Source organism: Halichoeres trimaculatus, unplaced genomic scaffold, assembly GCF_033239565.1.
Source record: "Halichoeres trimaculatus isolate MK-OKI-2021-1 unplaced genomic scaffold, fHalTri1.1 fHalTri1_scaffold_13, whole genome shotgun sequence".
Lineage (NCBI taxonomy): Eukaryota > Metazoa > Chordata > Actinopteri > Labriformes > Labridae > Halichoeres > Halichoeres trimaculatus.
The window spans coordinates 21,442,309-21,458,188 of NW_027437191.1; the positions used below are offsets into that span (position 1 = coordinate 21,442,309).

At 40.0% G+C, this 15,880-nt stretch overlaps 4 protein-coding genes across 10 annotated transcripts; 2 read left to right on the top strand and 2 right to left on the bottom strand.

Annotated features, from left to right (window-relative positions):
• The first annotated feature begins 302 nt into the window (after positions 1–302).
• LOC141801661 (serine/threonine-protein phosphatase PP1-beta catalytic subunit-like) lies at positions 303–5,170 on the top strand. The gene is made up of 8 exons (XM_074684797.1): positions 303–395; positions 1,484–1,615; positions 1,812–2,042; positions 2,127–2,231; positions 2,538–2,609; positions 2,810–2,961; positions 3,239–3,373; positions 3,465–5,170. Exons 1-8 carry the CDS (start codon positions 344–346, stop codon positions 3,567–3,569), a joined length of 984 nt encoding a protein of 327 aa, XP_074540898.1. The 5' UTR covers positions 303–343; the 3' UTR covers positions 3,570–5,170.
• Positions 4,888–11,229, bottom strand: bpnt1 (bisphosphate nucleotidase 1). Of its 5 annotated transcripts, none has more exons than XM_074684793.1 (11): positions 11,124–11,229; positions 10,828–10,915; positions 10,367–10,488; positions 10,094–10,198; positions 9,898–10,005; positions 9,728–9,776; positions 8,889–8,972; positions 8,623–8,714; positions 8,352–8,549; positions 6,984–7,089; positions 4,888–5,539 (listed from the first exon to the last, which is right to left on the bottom strand). In XM_074684793.1, exons 3-11 carry the CDS (start codon positions 10,484–10,486, stop codon positions 5,388–5,390), a joined length of 1,014 nt encoding a protein of 337 aa, XP_074540894.1. In that variant the 5' UTR covers positions 10,487–10,488; positions 10,828–10,915; positions 11,124–11,229; the 3' UTR covers positions 4,888–5,387. The 5 variants fall into 5 exon arrangements, with proteins under 5 accessions (XP_074540894.1, XP_074540893.1, XP_074540896.1 ...); XM_074684792.1 differs by having other exon boundaries at positions 11,105–11,195; XM_074684795.1 differs by having other exon boundaries at positions 10,828–10,872; positions 11,124–11,193.
• A 756-nt stretch (positions 11,230–11,985) lies between these two features.
• Positions 11,986–13,558, bottom strand: saysd1 (SAYSVFN motif domain containing 1). 3 transcript variants are annotated; one of them, XM_074685143.1, is made up of 3 exons: positions 13,487–13,558; positions 13,092–13,295; positions 11,986–12,674 (listed from the first exon to the last, which is right to left on the bottom strand). In XM_074685143.1, the coding sequence occupies exons 2-3, from the start codon at positions 13,275–13,277 to the stop codon at positions 12,351–12,353; spliced, it is 510 nt and encodes a 169-aa protein (XP_074541244.1). In that variant the 5' UTR covers positions 13,278–13,295; positions 13,487–13,558; the 3' UTR covers positions 11,986–12,350. The 3 variants fall into 3 exon arrangements, with proteins under 3 accessions (XP_074541244.1, XP_074541243.1, XP_074541242.1); XM_074685142.1 differs by having other exon boundaries at positions 13,092–13,314; positions 13,487–13,552; XM_074685141.1 differs by lacking the exon at positions 13,487–13,558 and having other exon boundaries at positions 13,092–13,476.
• grcc10 (gene rich cluster, C10 gene) lies at positions 13,478–15,877 on the top strand. Its single transcript, XM_074685146.1, has 4 exons — positions 13,478–13,602; positions 14,437–14,490; positions 15,070–15,246; positions 15,343–15,877. Exons 2-4 carry the CDS (start codon positions 14,439–14,441, stop codon positions 15,480–15,482), a joined length of 369 nt encoding a protein of 122 aa, XP_074541247.1. The 5' UTR covers positions 13,478–13,602; positions 14,437–14,438; the 3' UTR covers positions 15,483–15,877.
• Positions 15,878–15,880: the final 3 nt, after the last annotated feature.

Consider the following 15,880-nt stretch of genomic DNA (forward strand, 5'->3'; position numbering starts at 1 on the left):
TAATGACATTTTCTGTTGCATATTCAAAAGAAGTAAAGTGCAACACTAGTTGAAACCTCATACCCCAGACAAAAGTTGAGCCATATTACAAAAATAGGGGGAAAACAAGATTTTGGATGGTTGTTGACACCCCCCCCCCCTTTAAAAAAAAAAATTTTTTTTTGCTTATTCCTCTTCTTTATAATTGCTTATATGAATTAATTTAAACTTTAAGTCAACACTCAGGGTTAAATTTGCTTGCCCTCCTCGCCTGTGTGCAGACCAGACCTGCCCTCTGTTGAGCCTTTCAGTCCACACTCCGGGTTTAATTTGCCTGCTCTCCTGCCTGTGGGGATACAGAAACATGGCGGAGAGCGAGCTGAACGTTGACAGCCTCATCTCTCGGTTGCTTGAAGGTAGCGTACCACTGAGCTATTATGCCGTTTTGTGTTCTTTTCAATATCAAAGGCAGAATAATGTGCTCTTAGTTGCACGTAGTGACTCCACCGTATGTAAAAACATTTCTAACATTCCTTCCGATGCGTAGAGGAGTCCATCAGCCTCAGAGCGTTAAGCTAACTGCTGCGTGAGATGCTCTCAGAGTAAATGTTAGTGTGTCGTGTAATTTAACGCTGTGAACGATACACTAGCTGATAGAAGTGAGTGTGTAAGTTAATATTTTCGTATTGAATGTAGGAAGTTGTGTAACGGGAAACTATCGTCGTTTGTTGTGGTTCATAATAAAGCTAACTGTTCCAGTTGGCAAGGACGGCAGCTAGCTAGCTGGTTGGCTAACGCGGGGGACACACCCCCCTCACGTCGAACATCAGTCCGTGCAATATGGCGAAATACAACCCATCAAAATTCATCAACTCTATGAGATTTTGGTTATTGAGTGCAGAATTATAGTCAAGAACACCTCTTATGTGTCTCTCTACAAGAGCAAATATAACAATAAAAACTAAAGATGTGGATGCAAAGGTGCAAAAGGAAGCCCATGTCTGACAGGGTGTTCTTGTAGTACCTTGTATCTTTCTGTAGGTTATACCTACCCTAAAAGCTAAAATCAAGAACAGATTCATTCTTCCATCTCTCTTCCAATGAATATTTTTTAACTAAATAAAAAAATGTATGTGTTTGCATCTTAAATCAAAATTCAAAGGGGCAAAGGTCTGCCATTATGACATTGCTGCTGTTTGTGGGGCCTCCAACATGCAGACAGCATAGTGCATTATTTACCAAACACACAACATTTAGACTGTTCTTTGTCCTTTTTCAGACTCCACTGTCTTCACACACTCTTACAAGTTGTTACTCCTGTATTTGTAACCTGTGGCTTATTCAGAATAACCCACATTCATTGGATTAAACAGTGCGTCAGATTAGGTTCAAAGCAAACGTCAACATCATTAAACTTCCATTGACGTCATGTTAATCCAGTTACTTTTGTAAGCAGTGTTTTTTTAAAAATACTTACTCATTCCTGTTTAATTTTGATTTTCAGTGCGAGGATGTCGTCCAGGGAAGGTAGTACAGATGACCGAGGCTGAGGTGCGGGGACTCTGTATTAAGTCCAGAGAAATCTTCCTCAGTCAGCCAATCCTGCTTGAACTTGAGGCTCCCCTCAAAATCTGTGGTGAGAACACTGTCTGTCAACAAAAACACACCTCTCCTCGTGGTTCACATGTGCTGGTTTGACACTTTTCTGTTAACAGCTGTAGGAGATGATAAAACATGTTGCTCATACCAGACAAGTTTTACTTGCGTACATTATTAGTTAAGACTGTGAAGTACCTCAATTGTTGTGAAATGAGCTGCACATACCCCTCCAGGTGATATCCATGGACAGTACACAGATTTGCTGAGGCTATTCGAATATGGAGGCTTCCCTCCAGAGGCCAACTATCTGTTCCTGGGGGACTACGTGGACCGGGGCAAGCAGTCGCTGGAAACCATCTGCCTGCTGCTGGCCTACAAGATCAAATACCCAGAAAACTTCTTCTTGCTCAGGGGGAACCACGAGTGTGCCTCCATCAATCGCATCTATGGCTTCTATGATGAATGTGAGTAGTAAGATTTTCTGCTTTCTGCGTCTACCAATTCACTGTTCATCTGAATATTAAATCATGTTTTATTTTTGTCCACAGGTAAGCGCAGGTTTAACATAAAGCTGTGGAAGACCTTCACAGACTGTTTTAATTGTCTGCCCATCGCTGCAATTATTGATGAAAAGATTTTCTGCTGCCATGGAGGTTTGTGATACTAATACATGTGTATTATTATATGAATGCCTGTGTAACTCACATGTGCTTGTGCATGGATTAAAACTTATTAATTACATAAATCCACATCATACACATTCATGGATAGGATTCTATATAACACTGCTTTACCATACATTAGAATATTAACAGGTGTTGGTTAATTTAATTTAAAGTCTTAAGAGTGACTCAAGCTACGTCATTTTGCTTTGACACAAATTCAGGAAGAGTAATGAAGTCTTCTCAGGACTCTCTGTGCTGTGAGGAACCCTAAATGCTCTCATTTATTCTCCTCAGGGCTCTCTCCTGACCTACAGTCCATGGAACAGATTCGACGCATTATGAGACCCACAGATGTCCCAGACACAGGTGCAGAGCTTCATTAGAATAGATTAGAGTACTGATTCAACTTGTGCTCCAGGTAAAAATACAATGTCCTTATGTGCCACTTGATGAATCTGAGAAACAAACTGCTGCAGTGTTCCCAGTCATTATGCAATAGGATTGCTATGCTTAGCTAACTTACAGTTAACTATGTTTCTGACTGCTTGGTGCTTGTTTTTTCTCAGGGCTCCTGTGTGACCTGCTGTGGTCGGACCCGGACAAGGACGTGCAGGGTTGGGGAGAGAACGATCGTGGCGTTTCCTTCACCTTTGGAGCTGATGTGGTCAGCAAGTTTCTCAACCGCCATGACCTGGACCTCATCTGCCGAGCACATCAGGTTACACTCCTGCCACTAAAATTAAAAAATGTTGAAGTGGGGATTAAAGCCAATTAAGACAAGAATGAGTTAATTTCACAAATTTAAAAGATTATTGTACATGGTTGGCACTTATAAAAACACTTCCCAAGAAATCAAAACAAAAGATCAAAAAACAAGATAACTTAAGGGTATTTTTCAAGGAGAGACTGAACTGATTAATCCATTTTCAGAGTCTGTATCAAATACTCAAAATCATGACAATTATTACCTGGTGTCTCTTCTCCTGCTGGTTCAGGTTGTTGAAGATGGCTATGAGTTCTTTGCCAAACGACAGCTGGTGACGCTCTTTTCTGCCCCAAACTACTGCGGGGAGTTTGACAACGCAGGTGGCATGATGAGCGTAGACGAGTCCCTCATGTGCTCCTTCCAGGTAGAACTCTCAGTATTATTTACTGTCTGTTCTCACATGAAGAAATATATGATGTGTTTGTGAAATATAAACTTCACCTTTGCTCTTTCAGATTCTGAAGCCATCAGAAAAAAAAGCTAAGTACCAGTACGGAGGGGTCAATTCAGGTCGCCCAGTGACCCCGCCACGCACCACTCAGGCCCCCAAAAAGAGGTGAGCAGCTGGTCCTGACTCTCCTCTCCCCCGGCGGGTCGATGGCCCACATCCCTGCAGGCTGCCTCAAACACTCCAGCCCTCTCTCAGTCAGCTTGTTCATGTGTAAACAGAAACTTCAGGAGTGTTTTTTTGCTTGTTCTGTGGGTATTTTTCTGAACATGTGAGTGGTGATTTTTTTCTCCATATTTTCATGCCATGGTACGTGATAACTCAGCCCTCACTTTAACTACTCGCTCCATTCAGCAATATTGAGACAAACTTCTCGTGGAGTGGATGAGGTGTTAAGAAATGAAGCTTCTCTGCTGTCAGATTAACAGTTTCCATCGTGGTTTTGTGAATGCATGCACGCTTGTTAATTCAGACAGATGTAAAAACCATAGTTACTCTAAGACGAGAGCTGTTTCTTGACTCTACCTGATTTATTTAACCTGAATAGTGCCATCGTCCCTTTGTATATTGGCTGAAGTAGTGCTTAGCTAAGAGTAATACTTTGACACTTTGGTGAATATGCTTGTTTGCTTTTTTTCAAAAAGTGAGAAGATTGAGACAACTCTCCAGTAAATATGAAGCTACCACCTGTGGCTGGCTAACTTCACTTAGCACAAAGATTTGAAATGGGGTAGTTAGCCGACTGTTTATGTAAATACCTAGTTTTTTTTTTTTTAAAATACTCCAACTCCAAGAAGCAGCAGGCCTCTAACCTTGGTCAATTTATCACCAATAGAGCCGGATTACTCATGTTCCGCTTTTTACAGTCTGTTCACTAGTTTTAACAAACCAGCTTCATATTTAACCGGCGTGTGGTCTCGATCTTCTCGTGTAACTCATGACATTTTGTGAAATAGGCCTAAGCAGCTTTCTGGTCACATTTTTTCCATGAACAATTGCCTTGAAGGCATTGTTTCTTCTTTTCCCTGTGACTCAAGAATGTTTTTCTTCCCTTTCAGCGGGAACAATATCCTGGGATTTTAATATAAGTGCAATAAATTGCTTAAAATTTTTCATATGCACATTTGTGTAGGCAGTAGATGCCTATTTGATCTTTAAAAATGGACAGCCAACCTACGCTGTAGCTTAAATTAGGTCAATATCACATCAGTGTTACATCTTTTTCACAACCAGCACCGAGATCTCAAATGTTTTTCATCCCTCATACCAGTGAAGGTGCGCCTGCAGTATTAGAGGAGAATTTGACATAGGAGAATAAGTTCATGTTGATTTTAGATACAGGGTGCAGTGTAAAATGTGGGAACATAATCTACAGAGTCATCACAGACATTCTGTAGTGAAGCTGAAAGAGACGTGTCAGTGCACAGAAGGAAGGTATAAAACATTCTTTTTTATTCCGAATCCTCTCATCTGTTTGTCTTCACATTGAAAAGTGTTGCACGTCTGATCACTAATGCATAGTGAAGAAGTCAAACCCATCACATGGAAATGACGCCATCCTGTTTGTTGTTGGCATTGTGCTGATTATAACACATCATTCCCACTGAAAAACATTTAACTGATGTACTTTATTTATTTGAATCTTGCCTTTTGCCTTGTAAATCTATTGGTCTTCAAGTTGGAAACAGTTTGTCCAAATGTTTTGAGGTTTGTAGGAGTTTGTTTCAAATGAGTGGAATAAATGGAAGTGCTGTTGAGTCTGCTCTCTGTTTCTGGATGACTTTCTGTTCATTAAAACGGGATAATACAAATGTTTAGGTGAGCTAATCAGAAAAGAGATAACGTTTTAAAAAAGTGCAAAATTCTCATTTAGAAAGTCTCCTGGGCATTGATTTCTGCCTTAAATAACAGTCACTGGTTGAATGAGACCTCAGTCTGACCTCAGGGCTTGCAGCACTGACTGTGGCACTCGGCTGATGTAGTACTCGTGGTTACGTAGCGTAGCAAGCACACCAGCAGAGTTCATGTGCTTCACATCAGCATTGTAGCAGTAAGCATTGCCGTGCATGTCGGTCAATTTACCTGCATGAGAGAGGGAACAGATGGGAGAAAAATGACTCAAACGTGAGGGAACGATGCATGTTGGAGAGTCAAAATAGAAGCTGGCATATGCATCAATATGGCATCATGATTTAGCTTTTAATGACTAAGGATGTAGTCACACTGGCAAGCTGTACCGTGCTTAAGCATGCTTCAACCCTAAAGTCCAGATAGTTTGGCCAGTCTGACCGTTTTTCGTGCTTGAGCCCGATTTACTTCTCTGCTTTGGCACACTTCAGAAAGGTGGGCTTCAGTGCGTTACACTTCATGCATGAGCACAAGCACGCAGAATGAGGTATGATCGCTGCGACCACTCCTTTCAACAATCATTTTAAACAGTAGTGGGATGTTAGAGGGCTGTGTGGGACCATTGACTTACCATAAGCCAAAAAGTCTCTAAAGTTGTAGCAGTGCTCTTTGTGTCTCATTGTGCAGACTCAGATTGAATTGCCCTTAATATAAACAGATGCTTCATGATGATGTAGGAGGGCCATGCATGTGCCTTAAAAGTCCCATATTTTGCAAAAATCACTTTAATTCTTTTAGTGAAATTTGTGGGTCTTTAGCTTTCCTCCCAGCCCAAAAAATGTGACATTTAATGTTTTTGGCTGTAAACAGCCACATAGTTCCATGCACAAGCTTCCCATCTCAGAAGAAGACAAGACTAAGTGGCTAAAGTTCATTTATGAGGGAAATGTGCCAGGTACACTCAGTAAAACAGTGCATGTGTGTGCTGGTCACTTCATGGCCAACTGCTTTTCCAAATTTGGACAGTACAACAGAGGGCTAGTGAATAGACTGGTCCTGAATCCAGGCGCATTACCAACCATCAGCCAACAAACCTCAGACCCTGGAAATGTGAGTATTTTAAAAACTGAGTGCTGGGGAGCAGATGTAAGAGCTTTTCCTCAGTGTCCCCCCTGTCTCTGTGTTAGCTTCAGGATGCTAACTTTAGCTGCCGTTAGCCTGTTGTTTTAGCCTGTAATGTTACAGTAAATGAGCTTCGCTGTTTTCTAAACATTGTGCACTCTTTGTGACACAGAAGAGCAGGTCGGTATCAGTGGTGGCTCATTTACATATGAAGGTCACGCCCACTAAATCAGAGCGTTCTGAACAGAGGGGCTATGAGAGCCTGGAAACAATGCTGCTGTGCTTGATTTATTGGCTTTTTAGACCAAAACATATTACTACCATTTCATGAAGACATCAAAATGATCCATATTAAACTGGAGAAAAGGAGCACAACATGGGACCTTTAAGTCTTGTTCATATTGGAGTAGAGTGACCGCTGGTTGTACTTTTCTGTGGGGGAACAGTGTTGCAAAGGGGGAATTGGCTTGACTACGGCACAGTTCGAATGGCTAGTGTGACCAGGCACTAATCCACTTTAAGCATCCTTCATCGTGACAGAGAGGAAGACTTTTACCTCCAACAGTGCGCAGAATGGCTTCAGGAGCACAGGTGTCCCATTTCTTGCATCCTGGACTGGCAAAAACGTAAGCAGAAGCTTTTCCTTCAACAAGCTGGATTATCTGCATAGAAAATGTAGGGATGAAGCAGGGATTTTACTGCTCAACTGTAATTACTTCTAATGATGTAATACAGGTTTACAGCCCACTTTGGCTTAACGACAAAGCGAGGGACTCCAGCAGACATCAGTGAGAGCAATTTGAGTACCTTAGAGAGGGGTTATTGTGCTTTTCCATCTTTTAAACATGAACATAAAGGGACAATGCTGGAAGTTCAGACTAAATGTGTGCAGCTTTTCAGACTGCTGCATATTTAAATGTTCTGAAATCCCTGAATCTGTCAGTAAACTGATCAAAATGGTCCACTCCACACAAAACACCAGATCTTGGCAAGATCTTCCACTTTCTGAAATGATGAGGCAATCACATAAGGGTTTCTTAACTCGATCATGACACATTGGAGAAGTGGGGCTTAAACACCAAGGTCTGCCAACAGCTCCATCCCCAAGAGACCTCCAGGGGGCTAGCAAATCAGAGAGAAGGGAGTTTTATGAGGCAGAGAGTCTTAAAGAGACAGCAGCTAAAAGAAAGCCTTTCAGAGAGAGGTTGAAGTAAGGGTTTTTCTAAAGACCAGTGTGAGGAAAACAGGGATTTCTTTGGGATGTACATTTTATAAAGCCACTACAGGGGAACCAGAGGGATAATATTAAGACTACAATAGCACAATATCCGCTCTTTAAGTCAAAAAGGTCTAAGTTAGTTTTCTTTTCATGTGATTTAATATCTTAGGTTACAGTTAGAAATATTTATTCATAGTCAGTCTTGTTTTGACAACATGAACTCTTCTTTCTAACTGTGTTAAGGCAGACAGTGAGCTGTAACTTAATTTCTATCAGCTGTTTAACCAGCTGGATAACTACAAAGCGCCAACAAAGCACTTCAGGAAACATTGATCTCCTGTTGGTGATACTACAGTTAGTTTGTGCTTTTAGATAGTCCGGAGGATAAATTCACTGTTGCAAGAGATGCATTCCAAAAGTTCCAAAAGTTTTGTGGTATCAACCCTAACCTGTCTCCTTCATGTCTCTTTAGGGGCTTCGTTCACATTTTTATTCTAAATTCTAACATATTACTTACACCAAACAGTATTTTTACTTTAAATTTTTTTAAATGTCTGATTTATTATTACGCCATCTTCCTTTTTCTTTCTTTTTTTTTTTACATCTGATCTCTAATCAGCATGAACTTGCATCTTTATATCCCAACAGGAAACTTTCAGTGTCAAAAAAATCATTTACTCATCCATCGAGTATCATCAGTCTCACCTTGTTTCCTGCACCACCCACTCTTATGACCTCATGTGGCTCCATGGCATCCACGCAGTCTGTGACCAGCTTGTTACTATGAGAACGTGTAGTAGTGACAATCCGTCTGTCACCAGGGACTTCCTGCAGCTGAAATCCAAATGCGCCCAATCCTGGCATTCCCCACATGGTCCTCCCCAAAGTTGCTCCTGCTCCGAGCTGATGGGGGAGACATTTCAGTAAACCAAGAGGAGTAGGAGGGAGATGATTGGAAGTTTAGTTTGGTCTTTACCTGATAGTTGTAGAAAGGCTGGTTAATGACACCTGCAATGGCCTGACCTCCGTATGCAATCCCAATGAGCACTGTCACATTATCCAGCAGCCCTTAAATCAGAGATTAGCAGAGAGTGAGATACTTCTGACAGGTTTTATAGATTTGGAGGTGTTATTGTAACAACATGCAGAGAAAGAGTAAGGACAGTAAAGTAGATCAATAAACGTGTTCAAAGACTGCTAGATATAATTTTTCTTTAAGCTTCCTGCTGCTGCTTCCCATACAGAGAGCTGTGCTTTGAACTTGAGAGGCGTCCAACCCTTTGTGTAGAATCTGGGCACCAGTTTGGTGACGGAGATACGTTGATGCTGGAGAAAGCAAGACAGGTACACAAGAGACAGGTACACAGGAAGAAAAGGGTAAAAGTGAAAGTGAAGCTCTGACAGCCCACAAGCAAGGAGACAATCATAAGAGCACTTTTAGTATTTTAATTCTGGAGAATATCATATGATCACATCGGTTTGAATAATTATTACTTCACATGTGTATGGAAACTTTTTTAAGATCTATTTTTGGGGCATTTTGACTGTATTAGGTTAGACAGATGAAAAGAGAGAAGAGGTGTGGGGGTCAGAGAGTGGGGTAAGACATGCAGTTAAGAATTGCCAAGCAGCACCCCAGTGAGTGGCTACCTCATTTACACATTTATTTGGGCATTTAGAAACCACTGTGATCTTGTCAGATTGTTTATTTTAGGCATTCACCAAAGAAATCACTTCCACACATTAAGTATGATTTGCCTCTACATCTAAATAACAGAGTAATTTGTTATTTTGAAATGGCAGGTTTGATTTCAACTGTTACATGGTTTGTATTTGGACAGATGTTCCTTTGTGTTACGTTAATGACAAAGGTTTAATGTGTGGTGATACTACATGTTGGAAAGCCAGACTGCAGCAGCTGCTGGTAGTTTCAATAAAGCTTAGAATAGAAGCAGGTGGAGCCAGATGTATTTATGAGGCGTTTCTGAACAAACAAATGGAAAGCTAACAATAACGCCTCAATCCCTGCATGGCATGAAAGATAAGAGTGTTTGTACATCAGAAAAGTGAGAATGACCTACCTTCAGTATATTCCTTTGTGCCGTCAAGGGGATCGACCCAAACAACTAGCTGAGATTCAAAGAAAAAGCACAATCACTCAACATTATAACAATATAATAGACTGTAATCAAGTTGTATTTCACATCTCTTAATTATTAAGCCACAAAGGGAGCGGCCTTTTGAAAGTTACCTCCTCCTCTTTCAGGCTGCTGTACTCTGCTGGACATGTCTTCTGAAGGATTTCCGCTGACTGACCGTTCTCAATGAGATCTTCTTTGACCTCCTCAGCTGGGAGCTCCTAAAAACAAGCAATGCACATAACTTTAAGGCTTTAAAGAGTCTTCTCCCAAAAATAATAAGATGCTAAACTTATGAAATGCACTCACCTCCTCTCCAATGATGGTGATTTTGGGGAAACGTCTGGATAGTGACGCACAAATGCTCTGCTGTGCCAGTCTGTCAGCCAGAGTCTGCAGATCATTAGCTCCAGTCTGTGCAGGAAGAACAAGAAGGCCTCGTAAAACTATGAAATAACTCATTCAGTCCATTCTCATGATTATTTCTGGCAGATCATTCCACAGTGAGGTGTATAATTTACATGCTGTTAAACAGTATCACTAGACTGAACACGGAGTTTGGGATTTTGATTTTGTCATTACCTTTTCAACAATGCCAAGCTCTCCACTGTGGAGAACCTTCCTCACTATGGACCCTGCCTTTTCAGCCACACAGTAGGCAGATGCCACCAGCCGCATTACCACAGCAGGATGTCCAGACATTGCTGATGAAGAGGGGAGAGATTTAGTAAAAAGAAATCATATCCAGCGGCTCAGTCTTAAGCTTCAGGTATAGATAGTGAAGCTTAAAAAGGGACTGATGAAACAAAAAAATCGTTTTTATTTCATGAGCTTATTTCGTTTCATATCGTGTGTATGTCTCATATTATCAATATTGTTAAAGCAGCTAACTCACAGAGCTTGAATACTCTTAGAATATGCTACGAACACCTGCTCATCTCACCCATTAGCGAAATGCTTCAGTTAAAGTCACAAAAATATTAACCAAAGCTGATCAAGCAGCTTTATCATCTTGTATAAAGGTACTGATGGTCAATACTTACTGATGCAGACTCAGAACCAGCAAACCAGAATCACCCGCTCGATACCTTGAGTTTGGCAGATGTAGGAAGTGAGGGGAGAACTTTTCACCTACAGAGCAGTTACAACAATCGTGATCTCTACCTGTCTAAAAGACGAGCAGCTAGCTAACGGAGCTAGCAAGTAAGCTTGCAACGTCCGACGGATATACGGTTGAAATCTCACAGATTAGTCAAAAATTGTCTTATATACGTTGTTGTGTGATATTTAATACATTTTCTGAATAAACAGAAATTTTACCAGTCGTTTTTGTTCGTACCAGACAGAGAAACAAGCGAAACAGCGAGTAGCGTGTCCGTCTAAGGCTAATGTGGAAATAGGTAGCAGTGACACATCTCGCTTTGACGATGTGCTCTTTGTACATAAGTCGCATATTACGGGTCCAAGCGCCCACCAAAGCAAGGAATAAGACGGGGTCCTACCAAATTTACTAGAATACCATGTTTTTAAAACGTCATATTAACCACAATTTAACACTTTTCACAATTTTCACAAGATTTTATGTTCTCTGTAAATGTTTTCTCCACCTATGACGATTGGGGTTCATCATGAAAGATATACACATACCCATGTACTTGCATTGAGTCAAAATGCTTAAATCACAATTGACACATTTCTTTTCGTTCATTAGCAACGATTTCTCATATATTTGGGTATTTATAAAAACGATATATTTGATTTTGTATTATCTTTGTATGTGTTAATTTTTTTTTAGGTTATTTGGACAGTTAAGGATAGCAATCCAGTTCCCCTGTACTTTACTTTTGCACTTCAACGACAACAAAGGTCTATCTGTCAATTTATTTTTGACTCTCTAACAAACAGAAAATCTTGGGATTGGTGGCATAACCTATTCAAAAGTTTTTAAAATTTAAATGCCACCCTCAATTTGCAGATGAGGAGGCTTTCCTCCTCTTGGTCAAAGGTATTATGCTCTATGCTGTAAATGAAATACATACTGGTAAAATAACTGTGCAGTGCATTACTCTCCCTTAAGCACCAGAATCTGGTATTGATGTGTGTGACATCAAAATGTGAGGACAAATGTATATACCACTTAACATTTTTAAATGAACTTTGGAAACCATTTATTTCAACAAATATTTTTATTTTCTCATAAATTAATCCTGCTTACTCATCCAATGAAGTGATTCCTTTCACATTTAAATACCATTTTACTCACTCTCCACCAAACCCAGTATAAACACAGAAACTGAAGGCCATATGTATTCAAAAACAGATTGTAAAATTATCATCATAGTTAATGAATATGTTAGGCATTTTATGTCATATTTATCGTTAGCTGTGGCTTACTGATAAAGCATCACCCTCTTCCAAAGCCAAAAATTGAATCGATCTTGAATCAAACGTGTTGTGGTGAAAACATAACCTGACATCATCAATCAAGGTCTCTGTGTTTTCTTTATCATCATGAAAAGACTTGAAGCTCTGGTTATTTCATATAAATGTGTAGATCAGATGCCCATCATCTGTTAACCATAGGTCTGTAGCCCATCTCTCCCTCCAGCTGCTCAGCAGTGAGAGTGCCCAGCAGAGGCTGACAGTCTGGGTTGAAGACAGAGTAAGCGCTCAGTTCTCCAGGCTCTCTGGCAGCTGGGCTCCTGAGTCCTTCATAAAGCCAGTAGAAGAGGGAAATGATGAAAAAAGGTAGACCAAACTCCAGTTCAACGAACAGACCAAGCAGCACTAGCCACAGCAGCACTTTGAGCAGCATGAGGTTTGACATAACTAAATGTCTGGAAGCCAGCCATCTTCCCAGAGCGCTGTCAAGGAGCCAGTCAGATGTGTCCTACAGAGAGACACAACAGAACACACAGAAGGTAAATCAATGAGTCAGTTAACTTCCCATGGATGTATAGGTAAGTGTTAAAGGAGACCTGCAGTGGGAACCCTGTGTTTTAGTGCATAAGTACAATGGGAGGATGTTGGATTGAAACTAGAGGGTCTCTAGGGTCTCTGAAGATTACTTTGACTTAAAGTGATTAATACTATTGAAGATGACCGGCCCTGCATCAGGTTTCTACGTGTTAAAGGGAGTTTGTTCCTGCACCTGTAACTTTGCCTCATGCCACAAAATATTCTAATTACAGTGGATTAAAATGGCATAAGAACAATAGAGCATATATAAGCATTTCAATCAATAAAAACTATGACTTTCTACATATCTCAAGCCTCTCGGCAGCTCACTGACTGTCACATGCCTCACCTTATTTGGGGAGCTCTGAGCTGACTCAGAGTTTTCGCTCCTCTCCTCTGTGTGCTGTCTGACAGCTGCTGTAGTGTCAGTCTGAGGAGATGAATCCATGACTGTCTTCTCTGTAGACAGAGGCACAGCTTCTTCTTTCTTAGCAGCCTGTCGTCTGGCTCTGAACTCTGCGAGCTTCTGCTCCATCGATGAATCAAACAGCTCCTTTAAAGTTTACACGGCACTGAAAGGTTTACGTGGCAAAACAGCTGCTGATACAACAACTTCAAAACATATCCAACCGTTAAATAGATGAATATTACACTAATATAGACTCTGAATATCTTTAATCTTCACTAAAGCTACATTTTGAGCAGACTTATAAATACTGTTAGCTCACATCAGCATTTGTTTACCTTTCACATCCGCGTTGTCCCAAAGCAAGACGTTCTGTCGCAAAACGCCCCCGAAACGGATCGTTTTCCGGCATATTTTCACAGGTCTGCTACAAGCTCGCTGATTTCATTTTTTGGTGAGTTTTAAAACCTTGACATTTTTATTTATTTGGGTTTAATTATACGGCGAGTTATCAGTTGTTACCTTTTCTACCCTCCCGTTCGCCATGAGTGTAAAAAGTTACATAAATTATAACGCTAATCTCTAAACCATCGATGAAGCAACGGTCAAGAGTCTTAGATATACAATCTTTACCGTTTTTACTCCGTTAAAATAAAGACAGCTTTCATTATGATGTTGAAATTTTATCTTAAGGCTTTATGTTGTTGAGTTATTTGAGAAACTGCAACAAAAGGTTATTTTATGCACAAGATCGAACATGCGATCGATTTGACATACTGTATCTGAACAAAGATAAATTAATGTAATTGTTTACATTTTTAACAATTACAGCTTTCTTTATACTAATCTTTCAGAATGCAGACGAATGTCTGATTTAGTTATTGCTGTTCAATGCATCACATAAAGCAACTAAGACGAAATAAATGTCACTGTAAATCAATCCAAGGGTTGTTAACTCGATTAAGCGGATTCAGGTTGTCACTGTACAAGAATAGCAAAAATGCATAGCAAGCTATGTAGAAATTAAGCAATGACAACAAAAATATAAGATGCAAAACTATTCAGTCATACAGCACGTTATTACAGGGAGAACAGGAAGTACACATGTTGCTTACGTGGAGGGAGAGATCTTGTACCATAACAAGGTGAATATTTTTTCAGTTCAACAACACAAAGCAGTTAAGCAAATCCTTTACCCTGGCCAAAATATCTAGTTTTTTTTCCTTCATTTTTTTTAAACTTTATTTTTGGTTAGAATTGGAATAAAGAAATGTTGTATGTTTTGCAGAAATGGCTTCAGCTCCTGCACAGCAGCCCACCCTCACAGTTGAGCAGACCAGAGGTGAGTTATTTTACAATTATTCAGTGCAAAGAAACAGCTCAGAGGAAAAAGAATAAGTGGCACCCATAACTTCAAAACCACGATCTTTACCTCTGTCTTCTTAATGCAGTACACATTTAGAGATTACCAAGCAAAATTTAAGCTGCTTGATCGTATTAATTTGAGGGTAAACCTTAACCTAATGATTTCCATTATTAAACCACAATCAAGGGTTAGTGCATGAATATCTCTTTGGAATTTATCTGTAATAAATAGGATTTAGGTAGATAGCTGTGGTTTGGTTGAAAAAAATGATACAGGGTTAGGATAAAAAAGAAGTATAGTATAGTTAAGTATAAATAAAGTAAAACTTGTGAATTTGATGTTTTTGCTGCTTTTACTTTATAAATGTGTTCAAAAAAGAGTAATCAGATATTTTCTAGTGTTCACTCCTTCATTAGCTGCTTTTGTCATCATTGCTTTTATAACTATAAAACTTTTAAACAAAATTCTACCAGTGAATGAAAGAAATGCACTCACCTTGCTCACCTTCATGCCCTGGAAGCAGATATGTGTCTAAATCTTTGTTTTTGGCCACAGTGGTGCTGAGTGAGGTGATCCAGGCCTTCTCAGTCCCAGAAAACGCAGCGAGGATGGATGAGGCCCGAGAAAGTGCCTGTAATGACATGGGAAAGATGCTGCAGCTTGTTCTCCCTGTGGCCACCCTGATTCAGCAGGAGGTCATCAAAGCGTACGGCTTCAACAATGAAGGAGAGGGTGGGCATGACTCAGCGTTTTCCTGTGTATAGATTGTTTATAGATGAAGATATTCAAGGGCTGTATTACTTGATTTTGGCTTTACTTTACTTTCAGGCGTCCTAAAATTTGCTCGGTTGGTGAAGATGTATGAAACCCAGGACCCAGAAATCGCAGCCATGTCAGCCAAACTGAAATCTCTCCTCCTCCCCCCACTGTCAACACCACCTATAGGAGGCGCCATTCCAGCTTCGTAGGAATTTCATTAAATCATTGGTCAACTGCAAGGTTACTGCCATGTAATGATTTGGGATCAACATTGTTGAACTGTCGTTCTTATGTTTTTCTTCTGTCAATTGTCTTGAGGAACTAACAAAAAAAAACAACACTAATACGTTCCATAAAAGGTGAAATTTGACATCATCTTCACAGTTTTATCCAAAGCATGCTCTCAGAAACTTGTTAAATTATTGCGTTTTGAGTGTTCAAGTATTTATTTGCAACATGTTACATTTTGACCACTTTAATGTCACTGAACCTGAAACATTTCCTTAAATGCCATCTTGTTTTTAATTTTTATTATTCCATTTTTATATGCTGTCAAATGTATCACTTGTCAGTCTTTTGTTACATATTAAAAGTTTTTCTCTGACTC